General features: G+C 41.7%; 1 protein-coding gene across 3 annotated transcripts in view; it reads right to left on the reverse strand.

The window, feature by feature from the left end:
- LOC108048765 (serine/threonine-protein kinase nak1) overlaps positions 1 to 18,237 on the reverse strand; it is a 48,067-nt gene that overhangs the window by 24,685 nt on the left and 5,145 nt on the right. For 2 of the 3 annotated variants that reach the window (XM_044457216.1, XM_044457218.1), the window contains exon 2: positions 16,604 to 17,526. In XM_044457216.1, coding sequence (XP_044313151.1) covers positions 16,604 to 17,029 — 426 coding nt within the window. In that variant the 5' untranslated portion in view covers positions 17,030 to 17,526. Of the gene's footprint in view, positions 1 to 16,603; positions 17,527 to 18,237 lie in introns of those variants that run through there. The other variant, XM_044457217.1, reaches the window with a different exon arrangement.

Consider the following 18,237-nt stretch of genomic DNA (forward strand, 5'->3'; position numbering starts at 1 on the left):
TACCTGGTTTCAGTTACCTGCCTAAAAACTGTTGTGCAATTAAATCCAAGGATTTGACAATAAGGAATTAAAAGCTCACCTGAAAGTAGAAAAGAAAAACGTTTATTAATTTTGTGATACGAGTGGTGGCAATGAACCTAACTTGAAATATACTTTATTCAACAATCTACCTTTGATAATTAAAATGTGCGCATAAATTATTGTGCACTTCATAAACAAACAGAAAAAAACATCAGCTGCCAACGCTCCATATAAAGAAAGCAGAGAAGAAAGAAATATAAAAACATACAATAAACAATTTAATTACGCACCGTTTGCTCATCGAGTGCGGTACACAAAAGTGAAATGCAGTTATAAACACTCAAAAATGAATAATCGTACTTTGCTATAGCAAATAAACAAAGACACGGCCCACAACAGTTGGCTGCACATTTGAAATTGGCCAAGACAAGCTGAAAAAGCCCCGCTTTATTTTCATTACATTTTCATGTTTCAAATGTGAGAAAATTTTGAAAAAATCTCTGGCTTTTGGTTGGAAGTTTAATTCATAAACACGAGGGCAATAAATTACTTTGTATTGGAAAAACCTACGCAGATGCCTGCTACATTTCTCGGGTCTTGTGTCGCGTGTAGTAAACTTCAAAAAGAAAGTCTGCATTATAATTGCTTTGTTTCATTTTCCACACCATTGTTAACAGCAAAAAAAAAATCTGTAAAAATATTTCAGCTTTTTTGGCAAATTGCGGCAAATACGTTTTGAAAATAACTGCAAGATAAATCAGAAAACTTAGTCAAGCCCCCGACAATGACAATGAAGCTGAAGTTGAGCCGCGATACAGCAGGAGCAACATCTGCATAGCATCTTGTCATGTCGCTCGTCGTTCAACTTTTACAACGCGGTCCTCTGTTTTTATTACTTCATTGCTGGGGAGGGATATGAATGGTTGAACGGTCGGATAGTTGGATGGCTGGATGACTGAAACTCTGGATGGGGGAAAAGCCTGCGACATGTCAACTATTTCAAGGCTAAATCAGCGAGGCAGCCAGTCGTGTGTCAACAGTGTTTCACCCTCGCCACCGGGGCCATTGAACCCCGGGCTGCAGCTTGGATTTATGGAACAAGTTGGAATGCATTTGCCTGTCATTTCGTTAATTGAAAGTTGGTGACAACAAACAGCAGAGGAAGTCGGGCCTTTCAGTGAGTAATTTCATTTGGATATCCTTCATCCAGCACTCTAAATACTACGCCCCGATGGAATGCAAATAGAAACGGACTAACTAAAAACAAACTCGCAATCAATTAGAACAAACAGAGGTCTGTTTTTCCCAGGCCCATTTGGCGACTCGTTAAAATACTCACAGACGCCGCACCCTGCCACGAAAAATGTTGCTCATTATTTTCGGTCGTTCGGTTTTTCGGTTTTTCTGCTGTGTTTTTCCAATGCGTTCAAAATAAATAATAATAATAAAGTTGCACAACACCCATATCCGAACGTGTACGAATTTGAATGAAGGCAAAGCGATGACGCCGCTGCTGACAATCTTTTTGCGCAGAGTCTCTCGTATCTGCTTCTCTTTAAATTTATTTAATTTTGTACCTCTTTTTTGGGGCATTTGCTGGGAGCAGCCGTCAAGCCGTCAGATGCGTTTGTTGCCTTACAAAATCGACCGAGTCTCTGAGCCAGGGCTTAGAAATGCAACCGAAAAATAATAATATTTCGTGGTTGTTGGCGCCGTGACAAATTTAAATGAGCGCTACTTTTGGGTGCAGCCCCTGAGAGTCACAAGAAAAGGCAACAAAAAATATAGTAATAACATTGCGGTCATATGTTACTAATGTGTTTGGATCGCCGGCGTCTGCCTGAAGCTCCAAAATGAATCAATGCAAACTATGAAATGCATATCGCAACGACAGCGACAACAGCAACAACAGTGACAACACAGTTGACATGCACCGCCCGCGGCGCACGGTGGTCAAAGCTCATTTAGTCAATCATAGAATAAAATAGGCTATTAGCAGTGCTAAAAAAGTCAAAAATTTTACACCACCAATAAAAAAAAATTTCAATGCAGAAATACGAAAATCTAAATCTATCTAAAACAAGAAAGGAAAGCTAACTTCGGGGGGAGCCGAAGTTGATATACCCTTGCAGAATACTCTGTAAATTATATTCTCCACAATTATTCATATGATGCATTCTTAATACTCATAAAAAATCCCAACTTCCTAACTTTAAAAACACCAAAGTTATAGCATTTCCAATCGTTCAGTTATATGGCAGCTATAAGATATAGTCGGCCGATCCTTATGAACGTTGGTAGGTCGGATTGTTTGGCCAAAAATAAAACCCATAGAAAATCCCAACTTCCTAACTTAACAAACACCAAAGTTATGGCATTTCAAATCAATCAGTTAGGCGGCTATAGGATATAGTCGGCCGATCCTTATGAAATTTGGTAGGTCGGATTGATTGGCCAAATATAAAACCGATAGAAAATCCCAATTTCCTAACTTTACAAACACCAAAGTTATGGCATTTCCGATCAATCAGTTATATGGCAGCTATAAGATATAGTCGGCCGATCCTTATGAAATTTGGTAAATCGGATTGATTGGCCAAATATAAAACCCATTGCACATTCCAACTTCCTAACTTTACAAACACCAAAGTTATGGCATTTCCGATCAATCAGTTATATGGCAGCTATAGGATATAGTCGGCCGATCCCGGCCGTTCCGACATATATACTGCGTGCAAAGGAAAGAGGCTGTGTGCAAAGTTTCAACTCGATAGCTTTAAAACTGAGAGACTAGTTTGCGTAGAAACAGACAGACGGACAGACGGACATGGCTATATCAACTCAGGAAGTGATCCTGATCAAGAATATATATACTTTATAGGGTCGGAGATGTCTCCTTCACTGCGTTGCACACTTTTGACCAAAATTATAATACCCTCTGCAAGGGTATAAAAAAGGGGTTATCTCAATTTCAATCGCGCGAATTTCAATGTCAATTAATTATTACGTAAATGGAAATGCTTTGTTGTTATTGTAGCCAAAATAAGCTTTTAGATTTCAGCAGAAATTCACAAATATTAGAGCCAAGAAACTTTAAAAATTGGTTCCTTAAATGAAAATAGTTTTGTATTTACTTAGACAGGGGTTGCAACATTATTATCTACTACTGTCCGACCCACTGTGCTGCATCGCTGGCGATGAATCAGTTTTACAGCGGATGGAGGCAGGGCAATAATCGTCGTGGGGCAATATGCTCAAGGCCTTGTGTCAGAATTTTTATGAATGAACGCGAAGGCATACAATTTACACGTATTGAAGGCGCTTAAATGCTCCGCCAATCGCCGGCGAGGAAACTGAAGCGGATAGCTGAGATCTCCGAGCTGAACTATTGCCAGCATCCTCAATAATTTCGGAATTCGCCAGAGTTCGCTGAAAAGCCATTGCCACTGCAGAGATAGCGAGGTGCATTGAACCCCAGCATCGGATGGATCAACCAGTTGAGCAGTCAAACAAACGTTTAAACGCTCAACGGTCAATTCCATTCGACTCCATTCAATTCAATTCGAGTATCTGCTAAAAGCAGATATTACCAACTGGCTTTTGCCAGCCCGGTTGTTGCCTATTTGGTAGGATATCGTGTTGGCAACGGTTCGATTTTGGGCGGCCCCATCCACCACCGGGTGAGCAGCCGGTCACGTTTCAACTATCAACTGGAAATTGTTTTTTGATGGGCCATCCTCCCCAGAGCAATGCCTATATAGTTCTCGAACGCGGAAGTTATGAGCTGCCTGCTGGTCCCTCGCCAAGATTAACCTGCGCTCTCCCTTGGCTAATGGCGGATATTTTCTAATCAATTTCCCAACACACTGAAAGTGCCTTGCAGCGTTAAATCGATAAATTGCCAGGCTCGCTGTGTAGTATTCCCCATTAGACAACAGGCTGTGCAATCTTTAGTGTCGTTTGTCACCATATTTGCCACTGCAGTTGACACTGATGGGGACCAACAACCGAGAACCACACAGAAACCCACCCAGACAGCCAGCATCTGCGGTGGGCTCCGTCTGGGTCTATGCCTGCACTGGTAAAAAAAAAAGCAATTTTAAAAACATTTTTTAAATAGAAAGCTAGATCTAAAGGTAAAAATATTTAAGAATGAATATTCTTAAGCTGCTCAGTTCGTGAATTTAGACTTTTTAATTTTAAACATTTCAAGCTTGGATTCTAAATATTTAATAATACAAAAAACTCATTTAAATTTATTTTTACGATAAAATGTCATTATTCGCCCAGTGCATAAGAGCCTCCACCTAACTTGTTGCTGCCTGCGCCCTTCATTATTCGTGAACCTGGTTGTGAAAGAGAACTGTGTGCGGTGATGCCATTTGATGTGATTCTGAGCCTGCGGGCTGACTGACTCCCCTGGGTGAGCGCAGGTTTTTGGTTGTGTTTCTGTTTGTTTGACTGGAATTTGATTATGCACAAGCTAGTGTTTGGAGGAAGTCGTTCCCTGTACCATTCCCATTCCCATTCCCATTCCATGTTGCATCTGCGCAAAAGCGTCGAGTGCAACTTGTCATTGTTTATCTGCTTTGGCAGTGCCAAACGATAGCTCGCTGTGCTTCTGATTCTGCTTCCGCTGGATGGGAGAGCTTCTGATGTTCCTGCTGCAGCTGCATACAATGCGACTTGGTTGTGCCATTTTCATTTCCATTTTCTTTGCCTGCCCAAATGTGCGCAACTGCAGCTTATCTCAAGAGGGAAAGGGTCGGGGGCTCGGGGTTCTATGTCTTGCCATTCACCACTGCTTCTATTTAGGGTTTCCTTGCCACTGGAGGCGGCCATAGAAGTGCCCGCGTCCAGCGTTCTCTGCTGCTGCTAATTAAAAGAGCCTGCCAGAGACTAGATACAGATACATGCGGGATCCAATAGGAAGATCGTACACAGAAAAAAACGAAGCCTTTTTAAACACATTTTTTCTTCGTCGAATTATACAAAAATTGGATTTAAATTTTATGACAAATGGATATTTATATATTAAACCAATACTTATATTTCAATAGCGATCATCCAAAAAGTTCTTAAATAAATGGTTATTAAAACAGACCTCTAGTTTAGACAACTTATATCAGTTCAGTTTATTGGAGCATTTTATTCATCAAGTTCTGCCTGTTTCTCTGCAGTGTAGGTTAGTAAGTGATATCAAAGAGAGGCATCACCCAAGACAAAGACAAAACACGAACTGCAACTGCAACTGCAGCAGCAGCAACATCAGCACCAGCAACATTGGGCATCCATCGCCGAGGGGAAGTGCTTGGGTGGCAGCCTGTTAAATGCATTTGCTGCCCTGACCCCTATTGTGACTATCAGACCATTTGGCGGAAATTTAAATTTAATTAGAGCTCTGCCTCTGCCCAAGCTTGAGAACGGGAAGCTCGAACTCGGGCACTCGTATCGGTTAGTTAAGGCGGTCGTAGGGTCTTTGAAGGGTGACAATTGAGGAATTGAACAAAGGAATATATTAGAAGACTTCGATAATATTTATGATATACTAGAAATCGGCAACGGATGCGTGGGAATAAGCATCCAGAGCTATAAACACATTGTTGCTGTACGTATTTTATTTATTTTCTTTATGTTTCTTTATTTCTGTTCAAGGGGGAGACAGACATTTGAGATGTTTTTTTATGAGGGAAGATAGTATATGGGGGTGTGCGCATTATAGCTGTCATTTTACTATTGTCGAATAGTTTATTTGCATACTTATACCCGTTGTTTCGTTTTATTTCATTCAATTTGCGCCATAGCCCGCTGATGAATCGCTGCTGGTGGCATGACGCAGTTCACATACCGGCAATAAATATATTTATCTATGGACAGGCAATCGGAAAAAGAGAGCACCCAAAAGTACGCACTTGAGTCACTAAAAATTTGTGGTGATTGCGAGAAAAGGGAGAAAGGGTTGTGGAATAGATATATGGATAGCTCTGAAGGGGAGCAACAGCACTTTGAAGAACAAGTTTTCAATTTCAAAATTGTCTGACACTCAGACAATTGAGTTATGACAGCTGGCTGAGTGTTTAGTTCTATTTAAGTGCCTCCCAGATGCTCCATCTTGATATGGGATACCTAGATCCATAGATAGATACTTTTTGTGAATTTCCAAGCCTTGCCTGAGTTTCACCCATTTGGAGAGTTCGGTCAATCAATTTCGCTCAACAAATTTGCAGCACAAATAGAAAACGCTTAGATATTTAACCAAATGGACAATTGTCACGCCAATTTGAGACGCCAATGTCTCCTTTGGCGACTGCCGTCCGACGCTGAGATATTTTTCCCATTCAATCCGTTTTGTTTGTTTTATGCCGCGAGCCAAAACCAAACTGACCATGAAACAACAGTCAGAGCCGAGCGGGCAGTTCAATAAAAATATTCGAAAATATGTCTCCGACTTCTCCGCGCCACGCTTGACCGCTTCGAAGGGTATATTTAGTTCAAGTGATTTGTAGAAACCCGTAGAAAAGCCGGCGATTTTATTTACATTAAGTTGATGGATAACTTTGGCTGGGGACCGCGGGTCGGCCCCTGGATAAACCATAATTAATTACGATCGAGCGACAGTCGATCGATTGTCGTGTCCCGGCTCTGACTTTGACTTTGGTTCCGACTCTGGCCGATATTATCTCAGTTTCGTCTCTTTTTTTTGGGTATTTTTTTTAACTTTAACTGTCAGGAATTTTTCAAACAAATACGCATATAGTTTTCCCCTCGATCGGTTCTGTTGTAGTTGCGTTTTTCACTGGAATCATTGGGGGAGAGTGCTTTCTTTTTGAGCGATGCGTGCGTACAAAGGCGCCCCACGAGTTCAATGACACGGTCAGCCAAGATCGTTTGTAATTCTCTTGGAAGTGGGTAGACCATTGTGTGTATATTGGGCAGAGGGGCCGGCGTAAAGCTGCTTTATCCTGCGATGCGGTCTAGGGCATTAACTGGGCTTTTGTGCTCCGATTCTCGTTTCTCGTGTGTTTTTCTGCATTGTGCTCGCAATTCATGGACTTTCATTGTTTGCACGGCCAGATGTTTAAGACCAAAAATGTCGTTAATTGATTTACTTAACTTCCCACTCCCACTCTGAATTGCAATTAGATGACTTAACGCTCACGTGGCCAAATTGCTGTTTGCCAAATTAATGAGGGGGTGTGGATATGCGCAGAAAAGTCAACAGTTAATTGGAATTATTCCGATATTAGCCCACCTTGCGCAAGTTTTCCTTTTGGCTTAATTATTTGTTTACACCCAGAAAAGATAAGTAAATTTGTGCCTGTTTTGTTGTTTACGATGGGGAATGTGAAGTGGGGATAATAAAGTATGCCACATTCTATATATAAAGCGCAATTAATGGATGTGTACTGCTTAAATACACCCTTTCAAGAATATTTGCATAGCCTATAAAGAAGGCCTTAAGACTGACACATCGGACTGACAAAGCCAAGGAGCACAGACCATGGCGAATGCAACATCTCCAGGCGGCGGGCCAGAGATTAAGTTAATTACAATTTCCCGCTGCTCTTACCAAGTCAGGCAAAGCTGTCCACTTGCAACAGGCAACTTGCAACATTGTAGATGTTGCCACTGAATACTTTGTTTTGAACTTGAACGCTGGGCCAGGCCAGTGTGGGAACGCCTATGACTTCGATGACTATATACATTCGTTGACCAACTTTTGAAGACAATACCAAATGCAAGACGGTCCACCTCCCATTCATAGGTCGACGACGTCTGGCACCCACGTAGCAAAACAAAGCAAAAAGCGAAACTAAATCGTGATTTATGATGATTATATTTGAATTGCTCATTGTCTCTCACACTCCAGCATCAGATTCGGCTTCAGTTCGGCCAAACATTTGGCTCTAACGAACGATTTTATTTTTATCTCATTGCAAATAAATAAAAATCAAAATTGGGACTCGCTGGTGGTGGTGCCCTGACCATGACCATGTTGCAGCTGTTGCAAATGCAGTTTTCCAGCGAACCGCGATAGAAGATCTGCGGAGAAAAGCCCCAAAAATAGGAAGCTTGGCTACCTTTTCACTCTGGCGGCTCTCCCTTTGGGGCCAAGACCCGAACCCGCCGCAGTGCATTGGGTCTGTAGGGCGCCGGGAAAGTTAATTAATTTTCCAGCGAAAGTTGCCTTAATTAATGCACATCATAGACTGCATTTCGAGGGCAACAAAGCTCGCCAACCATAAACCTTTATCCACGGCCAGCAACCCCTTAAAGTTCGTATTACCAAAGTCCTGCCGTTTGTTTGGGCAGCGTTTTAAATTACAGTTTCACTTTTTAATTAGCCCCGCCCTGGCCAGACCTCTATGCAAAGTCGAATAGAGAGCACCATGAAAAGGAAATTTTAATTAAACAGTCTGCGAGGGTTGGCACAACAAGAAAAATAAAAATAACGTATCGCAAACTCCAATACCCGGAGTCACAGAGCTATGAGTATTGGTCAGTTGCGAAAAATGTTTCGAGGGCTTGGCCAGGAAAAGGAGGCGGGCCTTTTCAGAGGGTAAAATACAATAAATAGTCTTACTAGCCTGTACTGAAAGAAATATTTCTAGAACCGTGAATACTGGTGATAAGTCTAACGTAGTTATTAACAATAAAACTATACTAGTATATATACTATAGGCTATAGACTATACTATAGTTATAAAGAATGCTTATAGAATACATTTCATTTTTAGGTATTTTATAACACACGCTCTTTATTCATGAACAGCTTAATAAAAATCAGGTCGACAAAAAGAAGCAACGCGCCCTAAACTTCAGGCTACTTATTAAGCGTAATGAGATCTCATGGTAAGAGTTATTTTCCTAAGTGTAAAAGCCAGCGATGAACTAAGTCATTCGCAGACCTGACTGAGGGATTCGAATAGGGCACGGCATTCAGCCCTGCTCAGATCGGTTCTGCTCGCTTTAGTCGGGGTTCCTGGTTTAATAGCTTTGCTCTTGGCATTGAAATATTTATCATGTCGTGCTAATATTGCCCAGAACCTCGAGGACTGGACACGCTCGATTGGACAGTTGGATAGGGAGCAGCTCTGGAAAGAGCGGACCAAAGCCAGCCGGGTCGGTTGGTCTTAGTGCCAGTCGTAGTCGTCTATCTATGTATCCGAGAGACCCCTGCTCCTCCTTCTGGCTGCTTCTTGCGTTGCCTGTCATCATTGACACGCGAATTGCAAAAGTTAATTTAAGTAGTTTTGGCCAAAAGACGACAACACGGCCAGCCAAACTGCAGTGCACTCCTTCAGGCCCTGAGCTCTGGCTTTGGCTAGTCATGGGCAGATTTATATGGCCATTTGGCTAATGAATTGCGGCTAGCGGCGGACGAAGAAATAAGAGCTGATCCATGGGCGCACATAAATCATGAGAACTGAACTTCGTTGCTGCTTTTACTACTACTTCGATTTCATTCCTGAAAACCCAGATCATCGATGAGCTCGCCGTTTTTATTTTCTTTGAATTTTTCAGTCATCAGCGGTTTTGTTCGGGCCCGCATTTGTTTTCGAATGCCGATGCTTGTTTTTGTTGGCCATCTCGTCGCACGCCATGTGAATTATGTGGGAGTTTTGTTGGCCCTGCGCAAACATTTCAATTCCATCCAACCGTCTGTAATTATTGCGCAAATGTGACAAGACAAACAGTTTGCTGAACACATGTATGTGAGAAAGGCAAAACCCCGAGTAAAACAGAAGAAACAACCGAAATGGATGGCAAGGTCACAACGAGCTGCGGTCTCGATAAAACCCTTCGCTAAGGTTTTATTTTCGGTGCTTTATGGCCGAAACAAAAATGCGGGCCCCAAAGGAAATGCTCAGAATATACGCGGACTGAGTCATCGCCGTCAAAAGATCTTGCAAAATAGGAAATATAGGCGTGCATATATAAAGATCGCGGTGCTAAACAAAGCGAGTCCCCACAAATTAAGGCAACGTCAAGCGCCGTGAAATGAAACAGAAAAAACAAAATGTCGAAAAAAAAAACACGAGACGAATCGCCGCTAAAGTTAAGCAAACGAAACAAGCCCACAACTCATAAACAAAACGTATATTAACCGAATGTTCTCCGAGGATCCGTCCACCACGCAAGTAGCACGAGTATTTATTACATTTTTGACTCACAGAAAAATCAACGTGAAATATTTGGCACACATTCAACTAAGAGAAGAAAAAAAACATTGGGGCACGCGACGTTTGGCGGGGGCCTGGCGTCCCGATCAATAGAAATAGCCACTCGCAATCCGCGGCAAGACGTGGGCGAGCATCATCATCAGCATCTGATTCCAAAACATCATCATCGCCGGATGATGGCCCGGTGGAATGCCATCTATGCCACAGTTAAGAGCCAAGCAAAGTGCAAGGACGTCCCAAGGGGCCTGAACCCATCCCGATCTCCACCCCCTCCCCTGCTGGATATAAAAATATCTTCTCGGTATCTTTGGCTCCACCACTCCGCTCCAGAGGTGAATGAATCCAAAAATATTTCTGCACGCAAGTTGTGCGCGTAATTGCACGTTGCTGCACCTCGCTCTCGGTTATGGGAGTCACTCAGGCCCCAGACTCGGAATCGGAGAAGGAGAAGGAGCTAGATTGAGATCCAGAGTCTGTGGGCTGCTCGACGGCATCTTCGGCTTAACCCACATACAGGCAAACTTTCCTCTGCACATGGATACAAACACCACCGATGCATTCCTAGCGCTCTTTTTGACTTGCTGATTGGCGGCATCCCCGTCGCAGTATCTAACTGGATCTAAATGGAGTTGTGGGCTTCAGTTCTTTGAACCAACTTAGGGCCTCTAGGCTCTTACTATGCAAAACAAGGAATATGAAATGAGAGAGCACAAAAATTAAACCTTTTGGGTTGAATTAATCTATTGTAGAGTTTGAATGCGACTTTAAAATTTTTAATTTAATTGATAAGACTTTAAAAACAAAAGTTCAAATCAAAAAAATAAATCTAAACCGAACAGCATATAATATTTAGTTAGCAAGAAAAACCATTCAACTAGTTCACCCACTCAACTGAAATAACCGACCAGACTTCTCGCACACAAATGTCGCATTTTATGGGATCTAATATAAAGTCTTGCCGGTCGTCCGCTCCGTATATTTCGCCGACTAGGCTCCTCAAAAATGCAGCAGCTCGTTAGACGCATTAGGGCCCGGACATTATTTCCCTGGCGGATGACATATGGCAAAGTGGGGATCTGCTTCCTCCCTTCGCACATACCTGTGGTGGCGGCGCGTCTTATTAGAATTTATGATTGCCATCTTTTTTGCTTTCTTTGGCGCCGGTTCGTGGACTTTGGTTGACTTGCTTTGCTTGCTGGCTGCCCAGCTGGCATTTACTCCTAGTTTATTATTTATCATGCACTTTATGGGGACCTAACAGCACACGTATATATTTGCATTTATAATTTCAAATTTTTTATGGCCAAGCGTGAAAATGCCTCACAAGAAAACAAGAAAACGGCAAAACTGCAAACTAAAAAAAGGCAGCAACAAATCTTTTCCTAATGCATGAAAATTTAATGTGCATGACGCATCCGACACAAGTTGAAGGAGTGAAAACATATATAAATTATACAAAAGTCAACTAATTGAATTCGATTATTCAGCAAGCCCTTGGGGTGGTTAAACCCGGGATTTGCATTAATTTTCCCACCCGTCGGATCAGTTTATGAAGATAAATATACAACGCAGCTGCGGTCAAAATCAAAGCAGCGTGGGACCTCACAAATTCCTCAAAAATGAAAAATATTTAATGTTTGCACAACTAATGAACCTTCAATTGGATTAATTATGATCACACATTTGGTTAATGTTTGAAGATAATTATTTGACAAATTTGGGCTGCCGTATCGCAATTAATGGGACAGCTGATCTAATAAATTACCTGACCCCTGCTTTCCACGCGAAACAATTGTGGGCTTGTGCAAATAAATAACTGATTGTTTTCGCTTATCAATGGTATTGTGAAGTTTCTTCGTATTTCGCAAGCTACTATTGCAATGACTAAGAGCATTCTATTTCACATCAATAAATCTATTAATGAATTAAATGCTTCGCTGCCCACGTAGCTGAAACAAAGCGCAAATATTTGCATATTTCAAAATTATATTTACGAGCTCGACTCCAATCAATTAACGCATTAACATGGTTTTATTATGTATCACATTCAAATTGGGCAAATCGGCGGTAGCCAGTGCGAAACTCGTTCTCGGCGCCATTACCAAAAAAAGCGAAAAACACAAAAGTTTTCTACGTGGGCGATCCCAAAGTGAGTGAGCACCGAGATTTGCGGCTCGTTAAGTATTATAACTTAATTAGCTGCACCGCGATTTGCGGAGATGCTTGAAAGGAAATCAAATATTTTGGTTGCTCATTGTTAAATGTTTACGGTAAATATTTAGCTGTATATTTTTGGCCAATTGCATAACTTGTTTTGTTTGCAATTTTTCAAAGAGTGCAAAAATTATTTGGTTTCTTTCGGTTGGCTTTTGTTATTGAAATCTTTTTTTTTGGCCTGCCTGATTAGTGCGTTAAGCACTTTTACTTTTTCGACCCAAAGACAATGCCTCTTGTTATGTAAATTGAATTTCAATTTCTTAGTTTTAATAGGCCTGAGGCCCGGACTTGTCGAACTTTATTTTTAGCTTGGACCTAAAGTCCATTATTAATCAACCAAAAAGAAAAAATGCATTAAAATCCCAGGGAAATTAATTAGGGCTCATCAGAGTACGTCTGTAAAAAATAGAGGGAATATCTGCTGAATATGTTCGGTTTTGTGTAAACATTTGCATGCACATCAAAAGTAACTGTATCCGAATGTTTGTCTGGCCAGCAAAAAGTAACAAACAACTAGCAGACAGGCAACAACAGCAGCAAAAGATCAAAATCATTTGAAAAATTGTTTGGCGAAATGGTAAGACCAAATCGAAGATGGAAAATGTGTGCAGCATGGAAAAAAAAAGGAGGGAAAAACGAGTGGCCAGCGGAAGAAACAAACGAAACCACTCCCGGACCAATGCAGATGTTGCAGCAGTTGCTACGGCCGCCGATGTTGCTGTTGCAGTTTCTAAATGCCGCCGCGCACCAATTCACCGACAGTCAGGCACAAGCTGCAACAACGGCAGCGAGAATGCAAACTTTGCATAATTTATGGCAATCAATTTCGCGTGAACATCAACACGGTTGCAATGCAAAAAGATACAAAGCACCACGGCAACATCGGAGAGCCGAAAGCAAAGATGGCGAAAAGAAAAGAAATTGCGGCAACGGACTGCAAGCCATCCGTCTATCGAATGCCACTATCAACTTATTTAGTTCTACTTAAATGTTTACTTTCATCAATTCGCAACGATTGCGACTTGACTCCATTCGCTGCCAACGGAGCAATGTCAATTGGCTGCGGATTGGATTGTCTGATGTTGCTTTTTGGTCACAAAACTGTAGCTGGTCAAGAGAGCTAGAGAGTCGCCTCAACAGGATGCCCGACATCGGAGATACATTCACTTTGCAGAGCCCGCTTAGTGGAACACTTTTCAAAAACATGCAAAAGCCTCCGACTCTGGGGAGTACGATTTCGCCTGGCCCTAATCTAATTGCCATCGCCTAACCCAATTTCCTAGTTCTCCAATTGCCATTTAGAACTTTCACTCGCAGCCTTGGCATCACCACCGCCACCCACAGTCAGTTTGCTGGCCCGACAACAATTGCCTTGCACTTTCGAGAGGATGGAGTTCGCCTGGCTCAAAATACATATCATTTTACATAATAAATTTAATGCCGAAGAGTGCAACAAATTGCAGCTTGCATGGCGATCCCCTTTGTCTACGCTGACAGCTTGCAATTTGCTCATAGGAGCCGCAGAGGCAGGTGCCTGGCGCATTGTGTCTACTGCAGTTATCAAATAAATACTAAGCACTCTACTCAACTCTACTCTACTCCCATTCTGCTTGAGTGCCGTCTACACTTACACGGCGTTATGCATTCACCGTTGCTTTTGGCCCACTTACAAACAACACTTACTTAAAAAAAGACTCAAAGCTAAAAAAGAGAAACAAAAGTTAAACGAAAAACCAAGTTTTTCCTGATTTATGTCCGAACAAATTGTGTTGGCTTGGTGGTTTCCTTATACGATGTGATTTAAGTGAATTATGTTGTGAATTTGATATACACTTTTAACACTTCAGCCGAAACGAAATGAAAACTGTTCTTGTCTAATTAACAACAGGGATGCAGAGGTTAAAATCTGTTAACTTCCTTTGGATTTTAATTTCTCCAGTTATACGCTTTCCCGCCTGATTAACCCCATCTGTGTGAGGTTGAAATCCGCAAACTTTTATATCTTGCAGCTGAACCGCATCATTTACAGTTGGCATCCGTCTACTGCACGCAATAGATGGAAATATATGGGAAATTGTGAAAGAGTTTTAATCAAAGTGGGAACGTTGCTGCTCCGTTTGATATCTTTCTCGCGGCTGCCTTGACACGCAATTAAAGTGAGCAGCAGCCCCGCCCCAGGGCCAAAAATAAATCTCGAAGAGATTCTTCATTTCGAAATATCTTGGGGGAAATTGGGGCCAAAAGCGTGGCAGACGAAATGAAAATCCATGCGTGCACTTGACGCCGCTGAACCCACAAATTGGTGGTGTCATTAGGCAGATATTGATTTGAATTTATTGGCAATTCAATTAACTCTAACCGAATGATCGAGGGCTGGCTTTCAATTATTTTTTTATCGATAGAAAGGGGCGAAGTGAAGTTCTGCTGCGGCTGCTGTAGCCATTAATTGTCTGGCAGCTGGCGCATTACAATGCGGAAATGCAATCGCATCGAATGGATCCGAATGGAATTAAATCGAACGCACTTCACACGCAAATAAACAGGCCGTTGTTGGTCTGGAGTTTATCTTCGGGATGCACGGCAGCAATTTATTCTTCATCGAGGGGCGAAGAAAGTAAATAGTGAATAGGAACCGGCGAATGGTGAATGGTGAGCAGTTATGCAAATCAGCAGGTAGTCCCCGGAAAGGTAGAGAAACAGACCCACAGGTCGGTCATTCACCGCCACAAGTATCCATGAGATACGCGCAACTCGCATGCAATTTGCAACATTAGAATATGCGCACATGAATAGATAGAAGAGCAAAGGATCCTTGTGGTTGCTGTGTAGCTCCAATGAATGGAGCAGATTTCCATTTAACCGCAGCACTTTGTGCGCCTTCATTAGACAACTGAAATATAATTGCAAGTAAGGGTAGCGTGGGGCAGTGACTGCCTTTGTTGGTGATGGGAAAGCTGGGGAAAATAATGGCAACAAATAACCGAATAATGCCCGTGAAACACAATAAACATACATGTAAAAAAATGTGTAAATATCACTTAAAAATGAAAATGAAAGTGAAACCGTTTTCGTTCATCCATTCAGACGTATCTGAAAAATAGATGAGAAAGTTCAATTCAACTCGAGAAAGAGTTGTCAATTCATTCAGAAGAGCTGGGTGTCACATTGATTTCAATTTCCATTTCCCTTTGATTTGAGCACTTATCTATCTAGATGTCGTGTACTTCAGTCCCAATGTCACCGTTGATTTCATAATCATCTGACCGTCACTAATTCCTACGTAATTGGAAAGCCATAATGTCAAAGTCTTTGTGCCGGTCGTGGTTTGGGCCCTCCCATCGTATGCATCGCATCATATGCACCACATCTGTTGCAACTTATTAATTTTGGGGCCAACAACCGTTCCGAGCTGTAAGCGAAATGCCCAAAATACCCCGCGCAAAGCCGCTTACACTTTTAAGTGATGGGCCGGGGCTGAAACTAAACGCTATTAATTTTTACACACGGTTTCACTGCAGTTCGAATGCGTTTTTCATGAGCTCTCGGCTCGGAATTTTATAGCTCCCAGCTAAGCTGCAGTGGCAATGGGCTTGGATTTGAGTCAGGTCTGGTCTGGTCTGGGCCATTGTTTTGCAATTTTGTTTAATTTTAGCCCAGGCAGGGGGATGCGGCGGCATGATAATAATGAATGATGAGCCGAGCCACCGCCACAATACCTATTGAGTAATTACAAAAATTTTAAAGTTTAATTAAAATTGTGTAAATAAACGCATTTGTTTGGCTTTGTTACCGTTGGCGGGTGTTACTCTTGCGAAAATGAAAGTGCCATCAAATTATGATGCTCAATTGTGGGAGCATCAACTGTCTTTTGACAAGCTCACCGAATGACACTTGATGAATTTCAATAGCTCGACATGACAAGGCAAAGTGAATGATCTTCTAATAATTGCACGGAGAAAAAATATCAAGCAGAAATATCATAATATCCATGTTTTTGTAAAAAGTCTTTGAACAGAAACTTTTTAATTTATATTTTTATCCCGGAATTCTAAAATTTCCGAATTTCTCCATTAAAGCTGGAAATTGGAAATTAATAATTAACTGTAAGCCCCTATACCTACATACTTATAACTGCTAAGTTGATTTGTGTTACAAAATTGTAAATTTCCACTGTCACTTACCTTGTAAACCTCCGAGAAAAATCCTGATCCAATTTTCTCCTTGACGAAGTCATCCACGGAATATAATGCTGAGACGGCGGTGCGCAGCGCCCGACACGAGCTGCCGGTGACCAGGCGATCCGATGATATCGTCCTTGTTACGGGCGCTGGTGGCAGACCGTTCCCGATCCATCCGCCATTGTGAAGCGGTTGATGTTTTACTGAAGCTTCCGCGGTGGCGTCTCCATTGGATGTGGCATCTGTGCCTTTGTACGCTGCACTTACAGATGGTGTTGGCGTGGTGGTGTTGCTGCACATGCCCGCTGTGCTGGGCCAGACAAAGGGGGAGACGTGGGAGGGGGCGGACACCGAGGAGTCCACCTGGTCCACTGCTAGACCGTAGATCTCCGACGGCGGACCGGGCCCACTGTGCTGATTTAGGCTCATGTTTATCAGCTACGACGTATGTTGCTGTCGTATCCGGATGTGTATGTAAAGTTGGTTTGTTTTTGTCGTTGGGCGACCTTGCCTTGCTTGCTTGTGGGTGGGAACTCTGTAGATCGAGTTGTATCTGTGTGGTTTGGCTGATGCTGGAGCTCTTAGCTACAACATGGTATCTCCCATGATAACACTATGATTGGCGGGTTAACGCGACGGGTAGACGGGCACAATTTTTTCTACGGACGATGTTTTTGGTGTTTGTTTATAGAACGAAGCACGAAACATTTATCGGATCCATAGGTCCGAGTTTGACAACTTTCAAAATTTTGAAACAAAAAATATGGTGATAAATAACTATCAATCACTGTTATTTGCTTCGAATTAGAAACTTGTGTACTTAGTTGGTTGATTATTATCGGTGTTTGGAATGTTTTGGATTGTTCATTGATTCTTGGCACGTTGCAGTTGTGGAAGCTGCACTGGAAGCGCTCGCAGTTGGAAGTCTGAAAAAAGGAATCAAGATTTAGAAGTTAATATTATTCAAGTATCTCATCGCTCTAATGAAATGTAAATAAATACATCTGTAGATAGATATATATTTGTTCGAAAAATTGACGAAGCGGGCCGCGTGATCAACATTTTTATGTTTATTCTTTTTTTATGGGGTGCAAATTAAAATACTTCAAAGAATTCGCCATATATATTTTTGTCACGCGCCGCAGAAAGTAATGACAAAGTGTGTGCAGTAAATTCTAGAACACAGGAACTAGAAATATTTACAAGGGAAAAAGGGAAGAGATCAAGGAAAGGTAATTAATAACAACTTGGACCTAAAGGCTAATAAAAGCAAAATAACTAATAATTTAAATTGTAAATTTAAACAGATTAAGAAAAGATTTGTATTCCAAGTAAGTTGATAAAATGGTTTTTAAGAATATTATAACTTTTTATCAGATTAGTGTACCAAGAAATCGGCGAATTCAACGGTTTTATTTATTAATCAAGTTTTTGTAGACATTTCGGATTAGCACATTGCAAAAAAAACCATCGCAAACTAACAAGAATGAATAACTCGGCCCTGCTCGAATTTGCATATAAATATTCAGGGTCAAAGTCGACTCCACTGGCAAAGTGGTGCTTATCAACCGGGCTCTGCGGTAATAGCCACAAGCACTGTGCTACTATGTATATGTGCAGTTTTTGTTGCCCCTTGA

Source organism: Drosophila rhopaloa, unplaced genomic scaffold (genome assembly GCF_018152115.1).
Source record: "Drosophila rhopaloa isolate 14029-0021.01 unplaced genomic scaffold, ASM1815211v1 contig_155, whole genome shotgun sequence".
Lineage (NCBI taxonomy): Eukaryota > Metazoa > Arthropoda > Insecta > Diptera > Drosophilidae > Drosophila > Drosophila rhopaloa.